We start from the raw sequence: 17,382 nt of genomic DNA on the forward strand, positions 1-17,382 counted from the left end.
ATTCTGCATAGAACCCAAGGGCCCTGATTTTTCTCTTTTAATATTTCAAACAATGTGCCTCTTCCAAATCATTAGACGTAAAGACATTTAAGGAACTGATTCGATTAACCCGGATGATAGAAACGCTATAACATGTGATTTATTTTTCTGAAGATAAATTACAATGGCAGCATGTCAGTTAGAAAAGGTGGGCTGTCAGCATGGCTGGTGATGGAGATGGGAATGCCATTAAGCGGGCCATCTGATGCTGAGACTATCCCCCTATCTGATGCTGAGACTGTCCCCCCATCTGATGCTGAGATTGTCCCCCCACCCGATGCTGAGACTGTCCCCCCATCCGATGCTGAGGCTGTCCCCCCATCCGATGCTGAGACTGTCCCCCCATCCAGTGCTGAGACTGTCCCCCTATCTGATGCTGAGACTGTCCCCCCATCCGATGCTGAGATTGTCTCCCCGTCCGATGCTGAGACTGTCTCCCCACCTGATGCTGAGATTGTCCCTCCATCTGATGCTGAGATTGTCCCTCCATCTGATGCTGAGACTGTGCCCCCATCTGATGCTGAGGCTGTCCCCCCATCCGATGCTGAGACTGTCCCCCCATCCAGTGCTAAGACTGTGCCCCTATCTGATGCTGAGATTGTCTCCCCGTCCGATGCTGAGACTGTCCCCCTACCCGATGCTGAGACTGTCCCCCCATCCGATGCTGAGGCTGTCCCCCCATCCGATGCTGAGACTGTCCCCCCATCCAGTGCTGAGACTGTGCCCCTATCTGATGCTGAGACTGTCCCCCCATCCGATGCTGAGATTGTCTCCCCGTCCGATGCTGAGACTGTCTCCCCACCTGATGCTGAGATTGTCCCTCCATCTGATGCTGAGACTGTGCCCCCATCTGATGTTGAGACTGTCCCCCTGTCTGATGCTGAGACTGTGCCCTCATCCGATGCTGAGACTCCCCCCCCCCCCCCCCGTCTGATGCTGAGACTGTGCCCCTATCTGATTCTGAGACTGTCCTGCATGCAAAGGCTTGGATCCCATGCTGAATGTTCAGCTAGCTCCGAAACAAAGATATCTTCCAGGAGAGGAATCTTTGTGTCTTGTTTGGGTACCCTTGTTGATTTGGAAAGCACAGTTCTTAATAAATAAGTGCATAATCTTAAACGCGTCTAAAATGCAGCCTAAATTGTTATGGTTTTAAACCTTACACTCGACCGTCACATAAAACCCATGCCTTGAAATTACAATGTTGCATTCTATTTTTCAGGTGAGGAAATATGAAGCAAGAATTTATTTTTCTCCTCTACAGCTCCAGGATATTGGCTCCACTAGGCCTAATAAATTGTTTTCACAAGGAAACAGAGCATGCTGTAGCTTAGGTTTCCTGGTGCAGGGGGTTTCAAATGAGATGCATCCAAACAATAAATAATCACAGACTGGGGAGGCTGGAAAGGAGAAACATTTAAGGATGCGAAAAAAACCATCACAGCCAAATCAGGGGAAAAGATGAAAACTTATAAATACGAAGACTGTTCCCAAAATCATAAGATCTATGGAGGAAATGAGACTACGACAAATAAGATAATAAAGGAAAAAGAGGAAAGAATGACAAGGAGAGGGTCTTCAATGCTGAGGAATATAAGTCCCCAGGGTCTACAAAATGTAGACTAAAGAACTACTATGGCTATAACATTCGGTTCCCTGCTGAATTTTGTTCCTACCCTGAGGCAAAGAAGCTAGTCAAAAGGCGGCTGCAACCCTGAGTCTAAGCTGGGAGGGTTTCCCCAGCTTAATACGCGAAGGAAACCACGTGCAGAAATGTTTGAATGTGAACAAGTAAAAGTTGGGGTGAGTAACAAAGCTTACCACCTCAAAGAAAATGTGCTGTCTACTCTGAGCAGGTTAGGGAAGTTGCCTCCGCGGCGGTGGTGGGAGTGGTCAACTGCAGATAGTCCTTTTGCTCAGATCAGCCAATAGGAATGCTTTCGTTACAGCCCCCCCGCCCCCACCCAGTTGTTTTAGGAACCGAAGAAGGCAGATGGGAAACAGAAGACTCAGGTCCTGTGCCTATCATTTCAGTGTCTAATTACAAAGTGTCACGGGAAAGGGGCCACGAGGGAACAATTCAAACCAGCTGTCATTGAAGATGAACTAGATGTCCAGAGATGCTAAGTCAAGACACACTCCCTTACTTTCCAAGATAGAAGTCAATTTATCTGTATCAAATGCCAATAACCCTACGATCCATGGATACTGTTCCTTCGAATTGGAGCTAGCAAATAAGATATGGGTCAAAAGTGAAAACTCTGGCTTATGCTTTGAGAAGACCACACTAGTAGCTTCTACTGTGTGACTATCACCCTTCCAGATAATATTCAGCTGTCTGACCTAACACATCCCCCCCCCCTTTTTTTCTTTCTTCCCCCAAAGCTTCTGATGGCTTCTCAGGACCGCCATCATTAAGATCCTCACAAGCATCAAAGTCCCCACAACTTAGAGTTAACTACCTTACCAGCTTTGGTTGCTGCTCCTCGGTGGCTGCATCTGATGCTCCCTGAAGTTTTTCACTGCTCTGTCAGGTGCCCTTGCAGACTCAGCTGCAGCGTTGCTACCTCTACCAGTGAACTTTCACTTCTCTGCTAACAGGCCGCCCAAAGGTCAGCTTCCCAACACACTCTCAGGCTCTGCTTAGGTGGAACACCCAGGTCTTGTCCTCAATGCACTTTTGAGAATTGTCCCTCTTACAGTCCGTGACCTATGGCTATAGGAAAGGTCATTAGCTTACGGGGGAGCAAGGAAGTCTTTTATAGCTAGTTTGAAAGTGGAAAAGGACCTTTGAAAAACAAAACGAACAACAAAAAAACCGTCCCAAAACAACAACAGCAAACCAAAACGAAGAACAACATCAAAAACTATTATTTGCTAGGGCTTTCGTTCTTTCTTCACCAAATCCTGAGATCACCATCCCGCTCCTTAGACAAGCTCTCTCCTCACATAAGGGAGGATGAACTTCAGGACCTCTTGCCTCCACCTCAGTGGGATGCTGGGAATTACAGGCATGCATCACGACCCCAGTTCTATGTGGTGCTGGCAACCGAACCCAGCATTCTAGGCAAGGACTCCACCAACAGAGCCACCTCCCCACAAGTTCTTTTTCTTCTTCCTCGGCTGACCTTCTACTGCTTAATAAAACGATTCTCATGAGCACCGTGTGCTAGTAGAACATGATCTTTGGCCACAGATGTCAACTGCCCAGATTAAGCTGTATTTTTGCTTCACAAAGCAGCCCACTCATTTCACTTAAGGCAGATACTCTGAATCCTCAGAGCCTGAGACGTGTCTCACAAGCTCAGTAAGACAACAGCATTCTTTCTGTCTGCGTAGCAGCTAAGCACCAATCATCAGGCAGTTTTAGTTAATGAGCACGTCTAAAGTAAACCTTTTCTGGTGAACATGCAAAAAAAAAAAAAAATTGATTCTGAGTCAAGGAGTTCTGAAAATGAGATGAGAACGAAGCCATTGCTTGCGAGTTCAGAGTCTTTCACAGCAAAGAAGGAAGAAGCAGTGTGGACACAAAGCCCTATAAACATCTTTCTATACGGGGCCCTGATTAAATCATTCTCCTGAGCTCATCTGGACTGAGCTGTCTAGGATCTTCAATTGGACCCATCCTTTTGCCCATCTTTACTAACTGTAAGGCTGCTTGTCGGACAAGAAGAGCCGAAGACGGAAGCTCCACCGGGACGTCCGATAGGATGGCAGTTTACCAGAAGAGCAACAGATAACAATCACAAGTGTTTCCTGGTGTGCTTGGGACCGGGAGAGGAAAGGGCTGGTAGGAGAACCTTAGGACCGGGATCCATAGAACCCAAGGCCCCTGTAGCTCAAGCCCTCAGGCACAGCTAGGCCGCAGGGCCGGCAGAGGGCAGCAGTTGGGCTGAGAAGCCCGGCGGGACCCAGAGAGGAGGCGACTCCAGAAGGTTCTCCTTGGGAGTGTGGGTAGCATCTATCACCCCACCCGGTGGCCACGCGCGCTTCGCGCCACGTGGACGGCTGGGCGAAGGCGCTCTTGGGCTGCTGGGGACCCCGGTGGGGAGGAGAAGAGAGTGGAAGGGCCCGGGGTGCTCGGCGTGGGCTGAACTCGGGCGCCTGTCCTCCTGGCCGGCGGGCGTTAGGCTCGGCGGGGGCCGCTGTCGCTGAGCCCGGTCCCGCGCGAGGCCGCGCTGCAGCCGTCGAGGCCCCAGGGTTGGGGGGGTTGGGGGTGGGGGGCGCCCGCGGGGAGCGTGGGCCGCGGACTTGACCGTGTGGGCGCGCGGCGCCCGCGCGGCCGTATGCAAATGCGGGCCGTGGCGGGGCGTCCTCATGGGCCGGCCCCCCGCGCCTGTGGGCCGCACGTCCAATAAGAAGCGCCCCCGCTTGACACCTGCCTATATACAGCGAGCGCGCCCCAGGCCGCGCAGCGCCCCGCGCACACCCACCCGCGGCCGCCCATGACTTCCAGCGAGATCGCCATGCCCGGCGAGGTGAAGGCCGACCCCGCCGCGCTCATGGCCTCGCTGCAGCTCCTGCCGTCGCCTACGCCCAACCTCGAGATCAAATACACCAAGGTAAAGCCGTCGTCCGCGGACGCTTTCCAGAAGCTTCTCCTGGATCCCTTCGGAGGCCGGGGCCCAGAGGTCGCCTGTCATCCCCGCGCCTCCGCGGGGACGGCGACGCGGGATTCTGAAGTCCCCGCCGCGGCTTGGAAAGCGCCTGGGGACAACCGGTCCCAGCCAGAAGGCAGCGGCGGGGGTCCGCCATCGGCAGGCGGACCGTGGTGACGACCTCGGGGCTGTTTGGGGAAGTGGGGTTTCTCAGAGCGGACCTGGGTCGGGTTCTGGGGTCCCCTAGGTCTCCCTAGGGCGGGCCGGGGTCGGGTTCTGGGGGTCCCCTAGATGTCCCTAGGGCTGAACGAGGCTTGGTTCTGGGGTCCCTCAGATCTCAGAGCAGACAGGAGTCCGGCTCTGCGACCCTCCCAAGTTTTCTCAGAGCAGATGGAGTTCTGACTTTGGGGGTTCGCCAGGTCTCCTCAGAGCAGGCCAGGGTCCGGCTTGAGGGGTTCCCCTGGGTTTCCTCTGAGCACACCGGGGTGCAGTTCTCCGGGTGTTGCAGCCCTGTGTAGCCCCGCGGTCCTCTTGGTCCGGGCTGCGCGGCCCGGCGGGATTAGCTGCCTTCAGACCCGGGTCTCTGAGGGCAGTGTCAGGACCTGGGTCCCCACAGACTTCGCGGAAACCTGGCAGAGACACAGTAGATGGATGCCAGGATTTCTTCGGGATTTTGTAGGCAACGGCTGTTTTAGAAAAGAGGGAAACAACTCAATTTGCACAAAGCAGGGAGCTCACTTTTGCACTGAAAAACCTAATGATTTTTTTCCTAACGAATTCTGACATCTTAGATTTGCCAAGCAGCAGGAATTGTTGTTAAACCGCATTAAAAAGCAATATGCGCCTGCTACCCGATGTTGATTCCCTCCCCCAACCCCACGTCCTCAGGAAAAACAAAAAACAAACACCCATTTTATCCACGAGGGCAAATTGTGAAATACATACACAAAGGAATTGTATGTTAGTTATAGCATAGAGGTGAGCATAGCATTTAAAGCCACATTTCTTGAGAGTTCATTTTAGAACCCTCTTACTTGATTTCCATTCCTACCGCAAACTTTTTGCCAATTAACTTAAATGCAGCGCGCGCACAGGATACAGCTAATACGTGTTCCACCCCGGGCATTAGAAGATACGCGAAACGCAGAGGAGTTAAGCTGTTCGTATCTGACACTAACAGTTGAAAGAGAAATGCAAAAACATCGTTTCTGAAATGTTGCATTTCAGAATAAGGATCATCAGCAGGATTCGTATTTTTGAATGTGGATTTAGGTGTATTTAATGTACCTGTTAGCTTTTAGATGGTGTGACAAATTTTTGAAAGCCATTTTAATGAGGGGTCGTTAATGGTTATAGCCCTTTAGGCATTGTTTGCATAACAATAGTGCCAGTGTGTGGCACATCCCCGGGTTTAGGAACAAGCCAGGGAAGCATGCACATAAAAGTTTTGTTTTATGAGGGTCCCTAACCTCTTCAGATGCGCTTTAGAGATCTTAAGGGGCAAGATCCATGCGGGATTCCGGAGGGTTTGTCTTAGACTTACTTTTGATCGGATTCTACTAACAGCCCCTGAAAGTCTGCAGAAGATATCTTTTCAGAATTTCATTTGGAAACTCCACCATTTCTCCTTTTCTCTAGCTGCCTCCTCTCTTCTCTCTTCTCTCTTTCTCTCTCTCTCTCTCTCTCTCTCTCTCTCTCTCTCTCTCTCTCTCTCTCTCTCTCTCTCTCTCTCTCTTGTTCTCCCCCAGTAGGAAAGACAACTGATTTATAGCTAATTGGAGCCTTTAATGTCGGAGTCTTTTTAGCTCCGTGAAGACTTTTATCCAGTATCCACTTTCCCACTTATTACCAAGAAAACCAATCAGAAATGAAATAATGGATTGTAACTTGATTCTTTAATTTGTGGGGAGGAGGCGCCTTATTTTTGTCTTGACAAACAACCCTCGTAAACGCGGAATAACACTCATCTACAGGCAAGCTCTTTCACAAAAACTTGTAAAATCAGGTATCTGTGAGCACTCCCAGCAGCTTCCGTGCTCAGCTCTTTAGTGTGACTTCTAAATTTTCCAAGACAGGAATCACGAACAAGCAGTTCAGATTTATTTTATTTTAACAGAACAGTGATTGCTCTTTTGGAAGCCTAAGCTGTTGTTTTCCCTTCAAAAGAAAGAGTTGGGAGGTCTTTTTAAAAATTTATTCATGATCAGAAGTGAAGTAAATTATATTTGCATTTTCAAACGGAACAATGAACAAGGTAGCCAGCCAATCCTTTAGTGCTATCATATTTGTTAGAAAAAAATTAAAAGTTAATGGCCATTTCATTATGCCTTAGGGTTTGTTGGAAAGCAGGAAACACAACATTTGCATCAGATAAAGGCACTGTAAGACACAGATTTATCGTCAATCATCTTTTCTTGCTAAGCATGTCCTTATTGGGATTCTACAATATGGTTTCCTGTGTGATTTGGCAATCAATATAAACTAATCAGTGGCCAACATAACTGGTCAGATTATGAAAAATTTTAAATATATGTGCTTAGAATATTTTACATTTGTGATCTTGTATTTATCTGCAATTTTCATCATTTTATTTCTTCTTCCAAAAGAACTTTGCCCTTTTAAAAATCAGGGAATGGGAGAAATAGTCAATATTATGTTAATTGTCTGTCAAAGGTTCTGTAAAAATGCTGTGAAGGCAAAGTCCAATCTAGAAGCCTTCTGAAAGAGCTTAAATGTGGCTTTGTATTGGCTGTTAAGCAATCCACTCCATTAAAAAAACAAAAAACAAAAAAACAAAAAAACAAAACAACAACAAAAAAAAACCTACTGCTTGCTCCAAGTTCTAGTATACATTTTGGACAAGAGTAAATGGCAGTAATACTTTTGGAATATGCCTGTTTTCTTTTTCTCCTAATATAAGAACCTAGATTTCTAAAATAACTCTTACTAAGGAAAATGGGTTTTGTTTGTTTGCTTGTTTCAAGACCAATAGTCAAGAAAGAGGAATACTGGTGTAAGCTTGGAGGGCACCAGTGTGGGGCTGAGGGAATGCATGTTCCTTTGTGTTCTTTGAAGACTGATTAATGCTGGTGTAGGATCTGATTGTGTTTAGCTGTGCTTTTCTCAGTTTTTCTGAGTTATTTTTGTTTCATCTGCCTCATTTTTTGTATTGTCGGCCATGTTCTGGGAGCATACATGTTGTAAAACTAAGGCTTAGCATTCTCCTAGGAGCTGCCCCTGACTGTGAGGAGGGGTGGGGTCTCTCCTGCTCTCCCCTCCTTCTCCCTTTCCCAGAACCCCTGGTCTTTAGAAAGTGTCTTTTTATTCTACTTCTACTTTTCTGCTTTCTCTGTTGCCTCCATCTTTCCTTCTAACTCCACTGGATCACTATTTTAGCGAGCAACTGAAAAATTTCCATAACTGGCCTCAATATACAGGGTTCTGTGTTCTCCCAGCATTTGACACTGTGGAGAGGTGGAAGGGTTCAGAAACAGGATGTTGTTGGGGCCTGTATGCTACACCCACAAGAGAAAACAGAAAAGGCAGCTCACTGGGAAAAAAAAATCAGAACAAATGTGTATCTGGGTATCTATTGTTTATTCTTTAGTTTGTTCATTTAACCTTTTTAATATGTGCATTCGGTTTCTGGGGTCAGTTTCAACTCAGTCAAAAGGTTTTTGAGGGGCCATGTTCCTAACAGTAATGCAAGTTATATTATGGAACATCTGCCTTCTAAGTCTTATTAGAAAGGTTGAGTGACAAAATCTTGTCGGCATAGCAGTACATCAGTTGGTCAGTGTAGTGACAGTGTTTGCAGTGTCGTTTGCATTTTCACAGGGCTGGTTGGTTTACTTAGCACTTTCACACAGACACACACACACACACACACACACACATATCTCAATTCTGTAAAATCCTTTGAAGGCGAGTAAAAATAGAAAGAAGTGATAAGGAAGAACTTGGCCTTGAATTAAAAAAAATTGATAGCGTATTTCTTGTCATACTGTTTACTTTTCTTATTTATGACAGGCACTTTTTAAATACAGGAAGCTTAAATTCATTTTTGTGTTGCCTGTAATGGACACATGAGAATATGAAACTGATCTACTCCACTTAAAAGTCACCTTTATACTTTTCCTCAAAATATATGTTTATTTAGGTATCTCTGAGTATGTGTACTACGTGTGTAATGGTGTCTAAGGATTCCAGAGAAGAGTGTCAGATCCTCTGAAGCTGGTGGCTGTGAGCCACTTGATGTGAGTCTGTGAACCAAACCCGGGTTCCCTGTGAGAAGAGCAAGTGCTTTAACCCCCTAGCTGGACCTCCAGCACTGCCTTTATAATTTTTGGTTCCTCTACTTTAATTTACTACTTGTTATTTTTGTTGTTCTTGGTCATGATTTTTGCCTATCTATACCTTGGATCTTGCCATAGTGGATTTCATTCTGAACTTTGATTCCAAATCTTTCCTCATGATTGTTTTGATGAGAAATTATCCATCTAGCTGCCTGTATATAGAGGACTTTTAGTTTTGTTTTTCTTCCTTGTTTTTTTCCAAACCTTTTTAGAGTCTGGGGAGAAGGCTCGGTTAATAAAGTACTTGGCCTGCAAGAATGAGGACCTGAGATCCTGTCCTCAGCACTCTCATAAAAAGCTGGGTGTGACAGCCCACACCTGTCTCCTGCTGGCAATATGGAATCAGAAAAATCACTGGGGCTTGCTAACCTGCTAGTCTGGCTAAATTGGTGAGCTCCAGATGCAGTGAGAGGCTTTGCCTTAAAAACGTGAGGAGGAAAATAGTCAAGGAGGATACTCTACATTGCCCTATGGCCTCCACACCCCCTACACACACACACACACACACACACACACACACACACACACACACACACACACACACACACACACACACACCCCACACGAGTAAAATACATTTAAAAATAATCATACAGCTTTTTGATGTTTGTATCATCTCTTTAACAAAGAGTAGCTAAACAATGTCGCCGTGGGACTGGGATTACATAATTCTTCCGAGGTCCTGCTCCGTTGCTTTCTACTATAAGGATTGGATTACCATATGGAACCGTCATTTCCTGAGGCACCTCTGTTTTATAGAGTGGTTAACACTAGTTTTTCTTCATCTGTTGAAGACTTAGGAGCCTGTTCTGTAAGGTTTGACTTCAGTATAGCCAACCTTAAGAAAAGCCAGACATGTATAGTTGTTTCTCTCTTAGTGAATCTTGATGATTCAACCATGACCAAGCCAATAACCACCCCAAGCCCAAGTCCTGAGGCTTTCTCAGTGGAATAATGAGGTGCAAATACTGATATCTGGTTTTGTGTTTTTGTTATTTTACTAACAGTTTACTGTAGTCAACAGACTATACACAGGCCCACCTGGTTTTGCAAATATAGTTTCTTTGCAACACCTCTGTCTGTTCAGCAACATATTGTCTATTGTTTCTTTGGGACTTACAATGTCATAGTTGAGTCCTTGTAGCATAGACCATATAACCCACATTTTGGGGAAAGTTACAAGCCTTGACATGGAAAAAAGGCTTTGAGTTAGAATAGGCCTTTGATCAAATCCTGATCAGGCATGAATTTCTTGATTGCATGGACAGTTAACATACATTAAACGTGGTGTCAGGTCTTGGAGAGTCAGTAGTCAAGAATATGTATGGTGTCTTCTCTCAGGGCGTTTCTTTACTCAGTTTCAATCTCTTCATTGACCAAAACTGAAATAGTAGTACCTGCTTTTCAGGGCTCTCATGAAGACTAGACAAAGAAAGAACTTATACTGACAACCAGCCAATGCTAATTCTGTTTTTGCAGACATAATGATTTTGTTTGGATCATAATTATTATATTTGTATTTTCAAATTGAAGGTTGCCAACTTTAAAAAAAGTCAGAATTGAGTTTTTATATAGTTACAGTGTATTTTCACTCAGAGACTCCCTGGGTGTTTCTTCAGCAGGTTGTTAGATGTATCAAAAAGTCACTAAATTGATTTTCCAGCTAGAGCTTTGGGGTTTTTTTTGTTTGTTTGTTTGTTTGTTTTAGGTTTTTTTTTGAGACAGGGTTTCTCTGTGTAACAGTCCTGGCTGTCCTGGACTCACTTTTGTAGACCAGGTTGGCCTCGAACTCACAGCAATCCGCCTGCCTCTGCCTCCCGAGTGCTGGGATTAAAGGCGTGCGCCACCACCACCCAGTTTCCAGCTAGTGTTTTAATAACAAATTCTTGATCTGACACTTGAACCAGTATTTAACATTAATATGCTGCATGCAACATGCTCAGTTGGCTGAACTGAAATGCCAAGTTATGAATACTTTTTAAAATAGTTTGAACAAAGATGTAGCCAGGTCTCAGAAGGTAGCTATCTCTTGGCATTGGAGTAATGTTTTCAATTTATGTAATCTGAAGTTGAACACACTTTCACTGGCTCTGACTGCCCAGAATAATGCCTAAATGTGGGAGTGGAGACCTTCCAGAAAGTACTAATTGACAGCCTTCGGGCCTCTTCTTAATTTCTTCCTTTATAGTGACAGCTCATTGAGACCCTTCATGTCCTCTCAGACACAATTCTAATGTCAATAGCGTGGATTGCCATTATACCACCTTAGCTAATCTTTAATTGCCTCTCAGACATCCTTTTTTTTTTTTAACAATAAGAACCATATTACATTTGTTTTTTTTTTTATTCATTAAAATAATTAAGCAAGGTGTGGTGACACACCCTGACATCCCAGCACTTTGGTGTCTGACGTAGGAGGACTAGTTCAGAGCCCATCTTCACTTTAGCAAGACCTTGCCTAACCAACAAAGATTAATAAACAAAAGTCTTTTGATTGTTGAACTAGGTTTTTACAAACATGTACTACAATGAAACCATATGTTTCTTCCATTTCCTCCCCAAAATCAATTCTTCCATTGCTGTTAAAAGTTGAAGGAGAGTCAAGGAAAGTAAAAGAAAGTTTCATTCCATATAACTTAACTAGCTTTCTTTTCCTTAAAACACTCAAGGCAGGGGCCGAGAGAAGGCTCAGTTGGGAAAGTGTTTGCTTTATAAGCATAGAGACCAGAGTTTCATCCCCAGAGTCCTTAAAAAAACCCACACGTGATAGTTCATGTGTAATCCCAGTGCTAGGGAGAGAGAGGGTGGAGTCCCTGAAGGCCACTGGGCCACCCAGTCTAGCCCAACTTTCTCTCAGACGCTCTTAAAACCCTACTCCATTTAACCTTTCAAGTATATTCAAGTTTCCAAATTGGGAATTTCTTATCTTTGGTATTTATTACTTGTTTGTCTTGCTTTAATATTGAATTATATTTTAATTGTTTCAGTTCATTTTTATTTTTAATTTTCCTTATTTTATTTTATGTTTTGTTTTTTTGAGACCAAGTTTCCCTGTGTAGCCCTGGCTGTCTTGTACTCACTTTGTAGACCAGACTGGCTTTGACCTCAGTGACCCACATGCCTCTGCTTCCCAGGTGCTGGGAATAAAGGTGGGTACCACCATGCCAAGCTAATTGTTTCCCTTTAAACTATTAACATTTTTCCTAGTAAGCAAGTTCTCTTCCACCAGACTACTAGAATCTTAACTCTTACCAGTATATTCACAGTGAGTCTCTGTGTCACATGATTTGGAAACATTTTTAAGCTTTGGAGGTTCCTGTAGGAATGATAATCGGGTGGTTCTAACGCCCTAACTTCTGCGGGGCTCTTCTGGTTCCCTGGGACTTACATGGAAGTTAACTGCCCTCCTTGCACTATGGTTGGTTAAAATTTAGAATGTCTTGGGGTAAACATTCTTGTTTTAATTCTAGAAAGAAGCCCTGCCCCCACCCAGTTGCAGCAGTTAGGCACTGGTATCTGTAGCATTTATCTGCTCAGCTTCCTTACCCACACATTGTCTGACTTTTGGAGAACCAAACTAGAGGTTTTTTCATCCTTAGATCTCCAGAAAGATACAATTTGCTGTCCAGATGAAGCTACAGACCTTTGCCTCTTATTTGTAAGAATTTAGGGGAATATGACTATGAAAATTCCTTCTGATATTAATTACTAAAGATGAGAAAACATTTCAAAATAATTAAAAAGATTATATATATATACTCTTCATTCATCTAGCCTAAGGCTGCCTATTTCAGGTTTGATACTCCAAGCATTTTGCTTTGTGCCATTTCTAGGATTTCCTGAAGGTCAAACCAGGACAAAGTGCCTCAGGTCACAAGTCCATCTATAAATTGAACTGCCTCCAGGAAGGCAGTCTGGCAAGTTATTACAAATTTTAAAAATTCGCTAAGAAAAAATAATCTAATTTTCTCTTTTTCCAGCCACCAGGGCCTGTACCACATCTATAGCCTGGGTATGATGATGTCAGACTTTGGGGTAAGAAGGTGAATGATAAGGATTTGGCAAATGAAATTAGAAAATACCTGTGTGAATTTATGGGAACACGTGGAGGTCTTCTTTCTGTAGGTGTAAAATTTGGACTTCTCCAGCAAGTCCTTTGTTGGGAGATCAGTAGTCAGTACCAAACTTTGGTTTCATTATCTACCAGGCCTGAAGCTGATCAATTCTGTCTCATCTGTGCTTTAAGTTTGATATCCAGTGTAGCAGTGTAACTCGGTAGAGAGACTTTTCCATCTATTTTAAGATTTAGACTTATTTATCTTATATGTGTGTTTTCCCTGAATGTATGTCTGTGTATCTGGTGCCTGAGAAGGTCTGAGGAGGGTGGTAGAATTCTCTGGAATTAGAATTATGGATGGTTGTGGTCAAGATGTGGGTGATGGGAATTGAACGCAGGTCCTCACATGTTCTTAACTGCTGAGCCGTCTTTCTACCCCAGAGAAAGCTATCTAATTGCACTGCCTAGGGCAGAGTTTATTTTTAACTGTAGCTGGAGCTATCCTTTTGCTTACTTAATTTTGCTCATTTGTTTATTGATTTAGCATTGATTAAGGCCTTTTTTGTACAAAGCATTGGTAGCTACTGTTGGACACAAAATGATGCATAGATGTGTTATCACTGGGAAGAGCCTGAGGAGAATCCCCACTCAGCCATGGTGTGAGGTCGCACACAGAACTGCCTCTCACGTGTGAGCACAGGGTAAAACTGTGTCACGTGCATGAGGAGTCAGAAGGACGGAGACGTCTCAGGCTGGCTGAGCAGGCCACTGTGCTGTTAGACACATACAAGAGGAGCCAAGCACATGGAAAGCTATACATGGTGACACAAGTGCGTGTATGTAAGGAATATGATAACAGGTCACAGCACATGATTCCCTCCCCATTGCAAGTTGAAGCTGCCTATAATAGAAAACTCATGAACACACGTCACCTACCTGACATCATAGCTAAGCAGCAGTGTACTGTGGAGGAAGGATAGTGCACTCCAACATGTGCTGCTGCCACCGAGGATAACCAGAGGGTATCACTTCACGTCCCCCTGCTGGGGAGAAGAGCAGCATTTGAAGTGTAGTTTCTACTGACTGGATACTGCTTTTAAGCATAAAATTGAAAATTTTAAGTGAAGTCCTCATGAATTGAAGACCATCTGTAACTATTGAGTTTTAAAGAGTTGCACTGAGACCCTCCTGCAAACTCCTTCCAGAGTTTGTTTTCCCCCTCAGATGCATTAATATTTATCTTATCCATACACATTGGAGTGTCCATAAATGGTATGGTGTTGTTTTGCATAATAAAATATTTACTGTAAATGGCACCATGTTATACATATCTTGTGATATATTTTGTTTTGCTTAGCAACATTTTTAAGGTTCACCTGCATTGTTAGGCATACCTGCAATTTATTCATTGTCATGATCATATATTGCTTTGTACTGTATCTGTACCCTAATTTTTAATTTATTCAACTATTCAGAATTTAAACTATTTTCAATATTTGCTATTAAAGATGATGCTGTGCTGAGCAGCCTTCAATATGGCTCTTATGTAACTCATGAGAGAGCTTCTAGGATGTGTGCATGCAGCACGTGTGCTCATGACTGTCTTCTCTCACAGTTCACCTGGGCATGCCAGGCTCCTATTTAACCTGATGCTGTAAGTTTCCATCTTTACTATCTGCCAGCCCACCACTGACCCCATTGCTCTATATCTTCACCTGTACTTGGGTTCTGATACTTAATAGACTTGACAATCTAATAACGATGGGGTGTCGTCTCACTCCTGTTTTAATAGGCTAAGCCTCTCATATACTCACATGCCATTTGGTTGTCTCCTACGTAAGCCAGTTAGTTTTTTTGTTTTGCTTTGCTTATTTTTTGTGTCTATGCACAAGTGTTGATTTATAGTAATTTTTCATATTCAATCTTTTGTCCAATATATAATATGCAAGCTTTTCTTTCTGATTATGTTCTTTCTCTGTCATCTTTTTTGTCACATTACATAAAGTTTTAGATGCAAATGAAGACATTTTGTTTCTTGACTAAGAAATACTTTGTAATTTCAAGTGTTTCGAGGTGTTCTTATATTGTTCTAAAAGGTTTATTTTTATTATTAAAATTTTTGATTTTTTGTATTCATGTCTTGATCGCCTTGGAATCAGTATTTGTTTATGTGCAAAGAAACATAAATATGAAGGGCAAATGATGCAGCATATGGAAAGTCAGTATATTAATTGGTACCTTGTTTTGTTTTGTTATTACGTTTTGTTCTATGTAATCCAGTAATAAAATTAGGGAGTCTAGATTATATGGTCTCCAAGCCTGATCTTCTCTATTATGGGAAATTGCAAGAGGTTATGGGTAATGTTAATAACATCGGTTTCCCTAAAGTGAACTTATTTTAAAACATCAAGACAGTAATTATTACAATCCTCTCGTGTCATATTTAATTCTCCTCACGTTCTTTCATTACCTATAACTGTAAGTGCTTAAAGGTCAGCTACTGTTGTTCTCACTCCATAGGACTTGCTTGCTCTTTCTGTTTTGAAAGGTCATGGTAAATAGACGAATCCTTAATCATGCACTGCTTGTTTATAGGTAATGGAGAAAGCGTGTAGAAGTGACAATTTGAAAAGCAAAGCAGTGGCTAGTCCAAAATTCTTAAAAACAAAACAAAAAACTAGCTCAGGGGCTAAAGGGATGGCTCAGTGATTGAGAGCGCTAGCTGCTCTTTTAGAGGACATGAGTCCAGTTCCCAGCACCCACATGGTAGCTCATAACGATCTGAAACTACAGCCTCAGATATTTTCTAGCCTCCTTGAGCACTCATGTATATGGTGCACAGACATACACTGAGGCAAACACTCATATACATGAAATAAATATAAGTAAAATAAAAAAAAACCCAACAATTAATTTGGTACAGGTTTTATCTTTCGTGTGCAGAGAATTTGAATTATTCTTTAGCATTAGGGTTGAAAATAACATCATAGGACTTCTCAGTTTAATACTTTAACTCATGTTTTAAAAGTCAAGGCTGGCACTACACATTTACATCTGTGTTTGGGTTCTGCAGGCAATATGGTTTGTGCAGTTGTACGCATAGCTTCTGAGACTGTTGTCAGAGGGAGTTTCTGACCGCGACACGGCGTGCAGTGCCTTGTAACACCCAACAAACTTGTCTGCATGGTAGACTTTTCCATAATGAGCTTGCATTGTCTGTGTGCTCATATGACTTATTTGTATTTCTTTGACATTGTATAACTTGGTGTTAGAGATTATACTTTTTCTGTGTGATTATGTTACTAAATTGCAAGCTCTTATTCATCAAGGCCTATCAAAAGCAATGAGTTCTATGTGTAGCAGTATAGATGCTTTGGGAATGTTTTCCAAATGAATGCTTGCTGTATAATTTGTTATTAATAACTGCTTAATGGGCACTACTTCACGTATGAGTATATTTAAGTCTTATGGTAATCCTTTGACATGAATATTACAGTAATATCGCCCTTTCACAAGTGATAAGGTTGAGCTTATTTAAATTAAATACCTTTTCCTGGCTCCATAACCACAGTAGGTAACAATGCCAGTGTGCTGTCCTCTTCTTTACTATTGGTGACAGCAAGGAACTGCAGAGGAGCTCTAGGAAAGAAATACAGTCTGGACCATCAGCTTTACTGACTTTTTAACAGCACATTCCAAACCCAGTTCTTTGACTACAAATTCCAAACTCCCCGTTGATTACTATTTTCTGTAGCTGTTAGTAGCAACAGTTTGAATGGCTAAAGAAAAAGGCCAAGAGAGTGAAAGGAGACAATCTGACACACTAGGTATGACCCAGCTGGGTAGGTGTGATTCACAGGTCGGGGACTCACACCCTGCCCTGAGCAACACCTGTTTGCTTGCTTCCTTTTCTTTTAAAAGCTGCTGTTCGTTGTCAGGGTTGTGATGATTCCCTTGGCGATGAGGATGTGCTGGGAGGCTGCTGAATGCTCAGGAGTATTTCACATTCCTTTTGTGAAGCCCCCAGCCAATTATTTTGTATAATTTTATTGTTAACCTCTGTGAAGGAGTTACTTGGGAGTTACTTTCCAGAAAGAGTTGAATGGAGATGCTCGCTCTGGCTGGCTAGGAGGGCTGATTTCTGGCAGGATGCATGGTTACTACATGGGCCTGAGCGTGAAGATGGAACAGAGCAATCCAGGCAGTACCCAAAGCTTTTAAAGTAGGGTCATTGATAGAAGGAGGAGCTGACTGGGTGCATGACTACGTTTTCATTGGAAAAGGCTCAAAACTCCTAAGCAAAGAAATGCTAAGTGCTCTTGTCTCCTTAGCT

At 43.4% G+C, this 17,382-nt stretch overlaps 2 protein-coding genes across 2 annotated transcripts in view; one reads left to right on the plus strand and one right to left on the minus strand.

Annotated features, from left to right (window-relative positions):
• The window catches only part of Myzap (myocardial zonula adherens protein), a 725,358-nt gene that overhangs the window by 354,818 nt on the left and 353,158 nt on the right, over nt 1-17,382 (minus strand). The gene's annotated exons all lie outside the window — the stretch shown is intronic.
• The window catches only part of Aldh1a2 (aldehyde dehydrogenase 1 family member A2), an 80,694-nt gene continuing 67,744 nt past the window's right edge, over nt 4,433-17,382 (plus strand). The window contains exon 1 of the mRNA XM_051156755.1: nt 4,433-4,601. Within this exon, the coding sequence (XP_051012712.1) occupies nt 4,485-4,601 (117 nt within the window). The 5' untranslated portion in view covers nt 4,433-4,484. The remainder of the gene's footprint in view (nt 4,602-17,382) is intronic.

This window comes from Acomys russatus, chromosome 14 (genome assembly GCF_903995435.1).
Source record: "Acomys russatus chromosome 14, mAcoRus1.1, whole genome shotgun sequence".
Taxonomy (NCBI): Eukaryota; Metazoa; Chordata; class Mammalia; order Rodentia; family Muridae; genus Acomys; species Acomys russatus.